Raw genomic sequence first — 11,633 nt, 5'->3', positions numbered from 1 at the left:
CTTCGTGAACTATAAGGTTAGATTCATCGTCATCCTTATTACGTTCAGAAGTGTTTCTCAATCTCCGAGTTCGACTGTCAATAAGCAGATGATTTCTAAAATCCATCTGAGCACGGCCATGCATTTTCACAGTCTCGCTCTTCGAGCGGCCTTGTAAACAACAAAGAAACATTCCCTACTGTTAATAGGGGGGACATTCCCAGTCTTGTACCGTAAGCTTCCCTTACTAAGAGGACCTAGTGGCCTAAGTGTTGCCGTTATAATCCCCAGTTACGGCAGACGTTTGACAACATCAAAACGACTAGTACTCAAACAAGAGAACTTCACGATACTCATGGTCGAGGAAAGAGGTTCCGATAGTTATAATGAAAAATGTACTTATGACGATTTTAAACCTCTTAAAGTACACTCATAGGTCGATCCGGTGCAGTTCCAAACTGGCACATGTGTAAATGATTCATGACTACTATGTCCTTGCAGCATAAGAAACGGTGTTGTAAATCATACTACACACTAATCTCTGGTGGTCATTAATCGTCCATCAGTTAAATGACCTCGATTAGGGATAATTTTCGATTTTAATATTCAATGTTCACTTAACAGGTGTTTCTTTATCTAAGACATGGTCTTGATACCCTATTTTGAATATTCTTAGAAATCGAATGGACTCATTATTTAATTCTAAACCACAATTAAATAATTTGTGGAATTTTATTAGTAAAATTTTAATTCCACCAAGAAACTCTTAAACGCTTCATCTTACGATAAATGGTTTTCTTCAAATGTTTCAAGAGTAATACTCTTCGTTGAACATTTATCGAAATCACACCCATATTTAATATGCTTGATTTCTTTCATGCAATCGTGAATGTTGTTGTTCACCTTTTGCATGGGTTTAGTTACAATTTACTTCGCAAATCTCAACATCTTCATTAATGAACACTTTCATAATAAGATGATAGAATCTAAGAGTGTTATGGATTATCTGTGATTTAGGATTTATTATCCATGTGATGGCTCCCACTCATTTTCATGATTTGAGATCTTTCAACATGACAACCTACAATCAACGTTTGACAACGAACTTTCCATTGAACACTTTCTTATTATTGCCTTCCAGGCAACAATATTCTCAACAAATATCTTAGTAAACATTCTAATGTTCCTTTGCTCGGATTTTACTCCGAATGACTCACAATGATTTGGGAGACCCTAACCACTTGTGATCATGGAAATTTTCCTTAAATTTCCGCACATTATACATGGATCCGTGTCCATTTTACCATTCTCAAGCCACGACGCATTCTAGCTCGTGCTTATAAACGGCTTCCTTATTAAGGATCTAATACTTGCTAAGGATGTGCTTGCAACATCAATTCTCAAATTACAATTGTTTCTATGCATCAAGAACTTATCCTCTTTTATTTATCAAAGTACTTTGGCTTTTCTTGACCATCAAATTCCAAATTCGACTCGACTTGCGCGCTCGATCTCGACGCTCTAAGCTCGATATCCGACGTCTTTATTCGTAAAACTCCGACGACTCATCAAATCCTTCGGATTGATTCGTCGTCTCGGATCGGCTGTTCTATTGGGTTCAACCCGAAGGGTTCAGTCAAGATTAAGCTGTAATATTAATTGTACATTAATATTACTGATCGGAAGCGGCCTCCACCTAGACATTCGGATCACTTAACCTTACTGAAGAATTAGCTTTCCGATAATTCTGAACCCTCTATCTAAATAATACACTTGTTGGATGGACACCATTCCTTTCAAGATTCTACAATTGAAGCCGAATACTTGGCTGCTTCAGAAGCCGCTAAGGAGGCTGTTTGGATTCGCAAGTTCATTAGTGAACTTGGTGTTGTATCCTCCATCAAGGGTCCGATAGATCTCTACTATGACAACAATGGAGCTATCGCTTAGGCTAGAGAGCCAAGAGAGCACCAGAAAGTCAAACATGTCCAAAGGCGATTTCACATGATAAGGGAATGGAAATCCGAAGGTGAAATTAGAATTTGCAAAATCGGCACTAATGATAATGTGGTCGATCCTTTGACTAAACCTCTGCCTCAAGTGAAACACAACAAACACATTGAGGCAATGGGAATCAAGCACATTGGAGACTGGCTTTGAAATTAAACTGGTTGTTTTAATGTAAGACACTGTATTGAAACCATTCATTTATGGAGTAATTAATTTTTATACAAAATTATTTTTCACTCCATTGTTATTTAATTGTGGTTTAGAATTAAATAATGAGTCCATTCGATTTATGAAAATATTCAAAACAGGGTATCAAGACCATGTCTTGGATAAAGAAACACCTATTAAGTGAACATTGAATATTTAAATAAAAAATTATCCTTAATCGAGGTCATCTAACTGATGGACGATTGATGACCACCAGAGTTTAGTGTGTAGTATGCTTTACAGCACCGTTTCTTGTGCTACAAGGACATGATGGTCATAAATCATTTGCACAAGTGCCAGTTTGGAACTGCACTGGATCAGCCTATGAAAGTACTTTAAGAGATTCAAAATTGTCATAAGTACATTTCTCATTATAGTTATCGGAACTCGTTTCCTCGACCATGAGTATTGTGAAGTTTTCTTGTTTGAGTACTAGTCTCTTTGATGTTGCCTAACGTCTGCCGTAACTAGGGATCATAACGGGAACACTCAGGAGATTAGGTCCTCTCAGTAAGAGAAGCTTACAATGCAAGACTGGGAATATCCCCCTATTAACAATAGGGAACATGTCTTTGTTGTTTACAAGGTCGCTCGAAGAGCGAGACTATGAAAATGCATGGTCGTGCTCAGATGGATTTTAGAAATCATCTGCTTATTTATAGTCGAACTTGGAGATCGTGAAACACTTCTGAACGTAGTAAGGATGACGATGAATCTTACCTTATAGTTCATGAAGAGACATTAAGTGACATAGGAAATGGGCTATACACTGTATGCACACTTGTCCGGAAAGACAAGTGGGATATTAAAAGGAATGGTGTCCTTCCAACAAGTGTATCATTCTGATAGAGGGTTCAGAATTATAACAGAGCTAATTCTTCAGTATGGTCAAGTGATCGGAATGCCTAGGTGGAGTCCTCTTTCGATCAGTAATATTAAGGTATAATTAATATTACAGCTTAATCTAAACCGAACCCTTCGGGTCGAACCCAATCGAACAACCGATCCGAGACGACGAATTAATCCGAAGGATTTAATGAGTCGTCGGAGTTTTACGAACAAAGACGTCGGATATCGAGCCTAGGGTGTCGAGACCGAGCATCGCAAAATCACAAGCAACAAGTGTGAGCATAGCAGTAGCATCACATTGGCCTAGCCATGTGAAGTGCTAGGCTAGGCTAGCTCATCGCAAGCCTAGGCGCACCATGTGTGTGCTAGGCGCACCATGGGTGTGCTAGGCGCATGCTGTGTGCTAGGCGCACAAGGCAGCCCATCGCAAAAGCACAGCACCATCGCAGTGGTAGGCACTTGCTTGTGTGTGCGTGTGCATGTGCCTAGGGGCTGTCGCATCATCGCAGCACAAGCACAGCACTATCGCATGGCTAGGCCTATGCGTGTGTACGTATGCTTGTGCATAGGCCTAGGCGCCATCGCAGGGCCATGCACCATCGCACAGCACCATCGCAATGTCAGGCACTTGCGTGTGTGCGTGTGCATATGCACCATCCCCCAACACCAAGCCCAAGCATGCGTGGTTCGCTAGCAGCACGCATGCTAGGCCTTGCGTGTGTGAGTGAGCTGACTGGCCTATGCGTGCTAGTGCATGCTAGCCTGGCTGTGCGTAGACATGCGAGAGGGTGTGCGTGTTCCTGGGCGTGCGAGTGCCTGGGAGTGCTAGGGGCCAGCGCCAGTGCAGCAGCTAGCAGCGCCTAGCACTAGCACGCAACATCAGCGCCAGCACGCATAGCCTGGCTGGGGATGCAAGGCTGCTGGCTGGTGCTAGCTGGCTGCCAGCCCAGCACCCCTTGATGCCGGTTTTGTGTGGTTGTGGGGACCAAGAAAAGCCTTGGGGAACAAGGCTATGGTCCCCCTCACCTAACCTTGGGCATGACTCATTAGCCCCTAATTGCGCCACTTGTTGTGTTGTGATTGATTTAATTATTTATTTAATTTAGAATTAAATAAATTGTTTAATTTACCAACTCTCCCACATTGGTTGGAGATTGGAAATCAAGGATCCAACTTCCTATAAATACCTTGCTTGGGTATTAGGAATGGACACACTTGAGTGGAATTAAAAAGGCAACTCTTGATTTGAGTAAACCTTAAATTTGTAAAACTCTTAGTTTTATTTTGTCTGGGCCTCGACTAACCTTCGAGGCTTAGGACGTTCGGGTCGGGTTCGAGGGTACGATCCCGTCGGAGGCCTCGTATTTTTGGGGTTCAAGTAAGAGCTCATTGTTGAGCGAAGCACGCGTCAAAGGTATATTCTTTTATCCTTTCTTGTGTTTTAATTATGTTTTGCTTGTTAATTGCATTTATTATGGGGGCGGGTCTTGGCGGGTTTCATTCCGCGTAGTGTGGGACACTACGAAACCTTACAGATACTATGTTCGTCAAAAACAGAGTACAAAAATGCAAAAACAGAGCAAGATTTTGATTCGCACAAAAATAAAAATTTTGATCACCAAAACAAATTCTTATGAGTTTATGACAAATATTGCAACAAATTAAGCACAGAGGGCAAGAAAAATCATGAAGGACAAGTGACATTGTACTCACGAACCTAGAGTTTTCAACAATGATTAAATGCTCGTTTCTTCACCAAATCAAGCAATTCTAGATTCAAAACGTTCATAAAGTAACATTCAAACACATACAAGCAATTTCATGGCAAGAAATTCAACCAAAATCGAGCAAACAACAAGAACAAGTTTCGGATTTTCCGGAAATTCGCAAAGAAAAACGCTCGAAATACATCCTAATTAAGAAGTTGAGTAAAACTTACATAGATCGGTGTAGTAGAGTGAAAAATTTGAGACAAATTTGAGCGAATTCGATTGAGAAACGAGGGGAAACGAGCAAAATGAAGTTCGATGACGAACGGACAAAAACACAAGCAGCCGAGAAAATAAGGAAGAAGAAAGGTTTAAATTCTCGGAAACGCCAATTCATCGCAGCGCAATAGATTTGTCGCGACGCGATGGCTCTGATTTCGCCTGCTTCAGCTTTTGTGGGCCCTACGACTTGATTTTGTGGTCCATATTTATCCAAATGAGCCTCTTGATACACAATTGAGTCTTTGAGCCTCAAGATGATTGATCAAATATTTGATTTGATTAGTAATCAACCCGATTACAATTTTGATTGATGATCGGCCTGATGATGATCATCTTATTGATTAATTTAAGTGCGCCTAAGCATTGGCCGAATATATTTGAGTACATATTAGATTGCCTAAGCATTGGCTAAGCATATTTGAGAACACCTAAGCATTGGTTGAGCACATTTTCGGTACACCCAAGCATTGGTTGAATCCGCCTAAGCATTGGTGGAGTACATTGATTGAGTAATGATTGAGCATAATCACAAAGAATTCCTAAGATGGAAGATTTCTATGGAAATCAATTTGAAGCTCGGTAGGACCTTGAGAGATGAGATTTTTACGGTAGATTTTCCAAAGATGGAGAAGATACCACTTCCAGGATTGTCACCTGAGTTTGGAGATAGCGATGCACCGCAATCTTCGATGGCGCTCCCTAAGAAGTGGAGTTTGTCAAGCAAAGAAAATTTGATTCAGCAAATTAATGTCGCGCAGAGACGTGTACCCGACAGTGCAAGATACGTTTCTCCAAACGATTTGTAGAATTAACGCTTTCTGCAGGTATCGACGCTAAAAAGAATGATTTAGGATCGCAGAACGTCTTGAATCATTCTCCGTTCCTATCGACTTACTTTTTGTTTCCGAAACTTATGTTTCTCCAAACTCAGTCAAAGTGGGGGTTTCTGTAAAATCATGATTGTGTCTCCCCAAAACCAAACCCAGTGATGAGTACTTTCACATCTTTGATTATCGAGTTAGGTGAAGAGTTAAAGAGTCTCATGAATTTCCCTTCATCCCTGACCATTTATAACCTTTCCTTAAATATTTTAAGCCAAAATCATTCATTTCATGTCTTTGAAAATCATTCATTTCGTGTCCTCTTTATAAAAACGTCCTAACCAGTCTATTTTGGTCCAAAATTTTGGTTCAATTATTGTATAATTGGATGGGGCTTGAAAAGTGATTTCCAACGATATATTATAAGCCCAAATCCGACTTATAACGAAAAGGTTATGGTCAAAATACTAAACCGAGCCTGAACCAAGCCTTACCTGCGACCCAATGATCATGTGGAGGGTCCATTTACCTTTATCCCATTCCTGAACCGATTAGGATTTATTACAAGGTTCTAGAATCATCTAGAAGTTTGTTTTTAATCTTAAATCCATTAGGATTTATTATGAGCTTCTCGAATCCTCTAGAAGGTTCTAATTTATCCTGTTTTCAAAAAGATAAAGATTTATGAATTTTACATCGGATAAAACATCTGTTTTCAATAATCCTAATCTCGGTCAAAATAGAATACGTACGAAAATTGGTTAACCCAATCCAATTGGAAATTGGATTCCGTATGAATTATATCTTTCCAAAACCATCGCTGAGCGACAGCATCATCGTGCCGTGACAAGTCTGTCGGGCTGCAATGGACCTATCGCGCCGCGGAAAAGTTTTCGCACCGCAATGGAACCTATTTTACTTTGATTTGAATTCTGACTCTTTTCTGATCATTCGACTCACTATTTTCCCTATAAATAGAGGTCGTATCACCCCGTTTTCAATCACCAACAATCATCATCTAATCCCCTCTCTAATACTTTCTCTCTCTCTCTTGATTCTTTTCTTAGCCTATCCTAAACACGTCCTAACACATCCTTGATATTTTTCCCTAATCAAGCATCAAACCTCCATCACGAGCTTTGAATACTCCTAGCCAATCTCGAAGTTGCCTTCGATCTCGACACGAAAGGTTGATAGTTTTGAGGGTTTGGTCCCAAATCTATATTTCAATTCTTATTTAGTTTATTTGATTTAATCTTTCTTGAAGTTTACTAACATGTGTATTGTTTTGATAGAAAGAGATACGAGGCATCAAAGTGAGTAATTTGATTACTTGATTATTCTTTTGATCTAGAAGTCATGTTAGAATATTATATTAATTCCTAGTATCATGTTAGGATGTTATTATGATTCTTAGTATCATGTTAGGATGTTTTTATGATTTCTTAGTGTCATGTGAGGATGTTGATTTATGATTCTTAGTATCATGTTAGGAAGTTGGTTATGATTGATATGAATAATCAAAGCATTATCCTAAACATGATACTATCAATCATAACCAACTTTCTAAGATGATACTAAGAATCATAAATCAACATCTCACATGACACTAATAAATCACGCCTAATAAGATAATTTATAATTTGATTTAGGCTTAATATGATTTTAATTCAAGTGATCACCAATAATAGATTTATTTGTGCATTAATAGATTTATTAGTGACATGCTAGGGTTTGTTATTGATCTATTTAGTATCATGCCTAGGATTTTGCATTAAATAATGTTTTGAATATATTATTATGATGATAATTTGTTGTGTCAATTATTATACATTGTTTGATTATTCATAATTTATTATTATTGCTTGATCACGCCCCTTCTTGAAGGATTAAAGGGAATTAGTACTTGAAATCACGCCTAATAAGATAATTTATAATTTGATTTAGGCTTAATATGATTTTAATTCAAGTGATCACCAATAATAGATTTATTTGTGCATTAATAATCAACTAACATAGATTAAATATGCTTAGGATTAATTAAATGTATGTATGTTGTCGGAAAGCGAACATGAATATCATAAGAATTAAGTAGAGGTCGATTTAGGGCGGGTTCAATCTCTTTTAGGTTGGATTCGTACCATCATCCCCGAATATCCATTCATAGTTCCGGAATACTATGGAGTTAGTGATCTCCGTGATCGTGAATGGGCTGTAACCATCACATCCGTGAACGGTTTACAAGTTCGTAAAACTTGTTGGCGATTCTTTTATCTCTAGCTTCCTTCCCCTTAGACGCCACCACGCCTAAAAGCATGATCACAGTGGGGCTCAAAAGGTTGAGTTTGAAAAATTCCCTACAATAATCAACATTATAGCATAGCCCTTGTACTCAGTAGATACATTGTTCATATGCACTCTACTCTCAACTCTAATAGTCTCTCATACTTATTGTATTCATAATTATTCATAGTGAAACAGCGGTCTTGCACCCACCCGCAGTTTTTCCCACGTCTGGCTTTTTTGCGTCACCAAAATACCTTGTTTTTTATTTGCTTTAAACTTTAAGTTAGTTCATTTTCTATAGTTTCTTCTGTAACCGTCGAACGTCCCACCCTTAGGTCGCCCTTAGGCGAAATTTGGCATAAACACTCCTTAGCTTTGATTAATACAAAGATTATTTTTATAAACAATTATATTATACAATTTTCTACATTTATACGAAGACTAATAACATCACAATAAGATTATAATTGGACCCTATGCATGACGATTGTTTATTTAATTTAAGAAAAGAATACACTAGTCATGACTAGACCCAAGGATTTGATATAAAAAGAAATATCAGAGATACCAAGCCATGAAGGACAAGAAGAAAAATCCTTGTCTTACATACTGGGATGATTAATCCACCTTAATTTTATAATTCTACCCCAACTTTATTATAGCGCAGACCCCTTTATATTATTTTATTATCATACACATGACTTTTCTGTGCCCTTTGCTTAATTATCCTACCTTAGCTTATTAGCTTTTTCATATATCATTCATTATTATTCTCCTACTATCTTCCTCTCCCTTCCTCTCCCTTTCTCCCATTTTTTCTCATTCTCTAAATCATTAAGAAAAAGATAGGCTAATTCAAACAAGTTATTAAACATTTCTAAGTCATAACACAACACCAAACTCATAAGTTAAGCTTAATTAAGGTGTTGGAGAAAAGAAAATATGGGTAGAGCTCCTTGTTGTGATAAAGCTAACGTGAAGAAAGGTCCATGGTCTCCAGAAGAAGACGCCAAGCTCAAATCCTACATCGAAAAGAATGGTACCGGTGGTAATTGGATCGCGTTGCCTCAAAAAATCGGTAACTAACCCTAGCTAGATCAGATGATCATCTTCTTTTCAATCTCATGATGGAATTCTTATTAGTTATCTTCATAAATAAACATGCTAAACAACTAGCTATATATAGCTTAGCTTCTTGTTATTATTATGTCTTGAAAGTTAACCTGAATCAAATCTTATTTACATCATTGCGTTTATGGCTCTCTTTATACGGTAAGAATTGACATATATGTATACAAATAATTAAATTTTTTGTATATATAATTATTGTTAGTTATTTACATTCTTAGGGCTTAAGAGATGTGGAAAGAGTTGTCGTCTCCGATGGCTAAACTACCTCCGGCCTAACATCAAACATGGAGGATTCTCAGAAGAAGAAGATAGAATTATCTTAAGCCTCTATGTGAGTATTGGAAGCAGGTATGAAATTTTTGTATTATAGGGCTGTACACTATTCAATCAAATCCTTAATACAATACATACATATATAAGATTAAGTATAAAATTATTTATGGTTTTGGATGAATAGGTGGTCTGTAATTGCAGCACAATTACCAGGAAGAACAGACAATGATATTAAAAATTATTGGAACACAAGGTTGAAGAAAAAACTCCTAGGAAAGCAAAGGAGAGATCAACAACAAGCTCGGAAAGCAAACAACCTACTAAAAAAGCAAGAGGATAATAGATTGGTTTATTCCATTCCGTTTACCTCGAGTTTTGTCAATCATAACCAAATCCCATATTGGCCACCCCAACTTACTACCAATCTACCTAGTGCAATTTCAATACCGAATTACTTGAATTCTTCATCTGAGAATTTCCAAGGTCTCAACAATGATCACACATCACTTCGAAAATTGTTGATGAAGGTTAATGGAGGACATTATGATAGTGTCAATGATCCTCAATTATTACCTCATCATAACATTACTTACCCAAGTGATAATAATATCACGCAAACAAATATCAACCTCTCTAATACAACACCTCCATTGGACACCATGATTCATACATGTGAAATAACAAGTTCGTCCCACTTTAACCCTGAAGGTGAAGGTGTAAGGATAGGAATGATGGAAGGACAAAGTAGTACTTTCCCTCCAGAACTCGAGGAGTTGATGAGTAGAAACCCCCAAAGGGTGGCTGCAGATGGACTTGAGTTCCTTTACGGCGATTATGGCAACAACTTCGTAAACAATGATGGATCAACGTCGGATACTACAACTTGTGGGGAGAGTTCTAGATGGGTTGAAATGAGCTCTTTGGCTTCTCTTCCTAATTTGGAATCTGATTGTAGTGTTTTGGTTCAAGGAATTGGAGAAGAAAGTCGATTCGAAGAGCCCTTAAGGTACCCCAGTACTGATGATCAATTATAGTACAGTGTTTCGATTGGGTAGGTAAGTGTGTGTGTGTGCCTATGAAAATTGGTGTAAATTCAATTTACTATAAAGAGTGGAAGAAATCTAATATGTTTTTGTGATTTATTTCATCATATTTTTGTTTGATAACTCAATTACATTATATGATAAGCTCGTGAAAGAATGTGGGTGTGCTTGTTGTCTTTGAATTCTAGTTTATTTGTAGTTGTGATTTGTGAATCTAAGTATAGTTGTTATAGCTTCAAGAAAATGAGGGAATTGAAGTTGGTTGATTTTTTTATCATGTTGATTTTGTTTAAAAGTTTTGTCCTGTTTTTAAATCTTTCTTGAATAGCTCAAGCTACTGATATGTGATAATGGAATATGATTAGAAGATTTAGAATCCATAATATAAATAATATTTAAGTATATACAAGTATATAGTACATATAAAGGATTATTCTTGACGTTTGAGAAAATTATATTTCTATCCTTTAGTAGGTCGGTGAATGTGCAAGAATCCTATGAAGAATATAAGATGATGTATTTGCTTTTCTCTTTTAAAGTTTATATATATGTTTTTGTGATATTCTCAATTGATTAATGAAAAAAATTGTTTTCATACCTCAGGTGTATATAGTACGTAATTTTACTGTTTACTGTCTTATATTATGATAAGCCTTGATAAATTTTAGGGTGGTTTTTACTTGATTTAATATGAAAATTTTTGGTATATTGGGAAGTGATGATCAAATTAATCGGTAATTTTGTGATTTTTAAGAGGTGATTTTTTATTTTTACTTATTATTTTTTTATAAGTAAATAAAATAAAAATTATTAATTAAGTATTGGTTACTTTTAGTCTATATAGTGAGGACTTTAATTTGTTTTTAAGATAACTTTATATCTGTCTAACAATATCTAATGTATACCGTCTTATTTACAAGTTTATGCTACATAAAAGATGTTAGTTAAAGGCGGGAAGTACAATATGGCTAAGAGTAAGGACAAGCAGAGAAGTAGATGCCCTAAATATTTGTAAACATTCTTACGGAATATCATATACCTCT

The 11,633-nt window shown here is 36.9% G+C and overlaps 1 protein-coding gene across 1 annotated transcript; it reads left to right on the top strand.

Moving 5' to 3' along the window:
* Nucleotides 1-8,856: 8,856 nt before the first annotated feature.
* LOC110719989 (transcription factor RAX3-like) lies at nt 8,857-10,808 on the top strand. Its single transcript, XM_021898990.1, has 3 exons — nt 8,857-9,221; nt 9,493-9,622; nt 9,732-10,808. The coding sequence occupies exons 1-3, from the start codon at nt 9,086-9,088 to the stop codon at nt 10,579-10,581; spliced, it is 1,116 nt and encodes a 371-aa protein (XP_021754682.1). The 5' UTR covers nt 8,857-9,085; the 3' UTR covers nt 10,582-10,808.
* Nucleotides 10,809-11,633: the final 825 nt, after the last annotated feature.

This window comes from Chenopodium quinoa, unplaced genomic scaffold (genome assembly GCF_001683475.1).
Source record: "Chenopodium quinoa cultivar QQ74 unplaced genomic scaffold, ASM168347v1, whole genome shotgun sequence".
NCBI classification, from domain to species: Eukaryota; Viridiplantae; Streptophyta; class Magnoliopsida; order Caryophyllales; family Amaranthaceae; genus Chenopodium; species Chenopodium quinoa.
The sequence above is the reverse complement of the archived record's forward strand: the minus strand, read 5'-3'. Positions and strand labels throughout refer to the sequence as shown.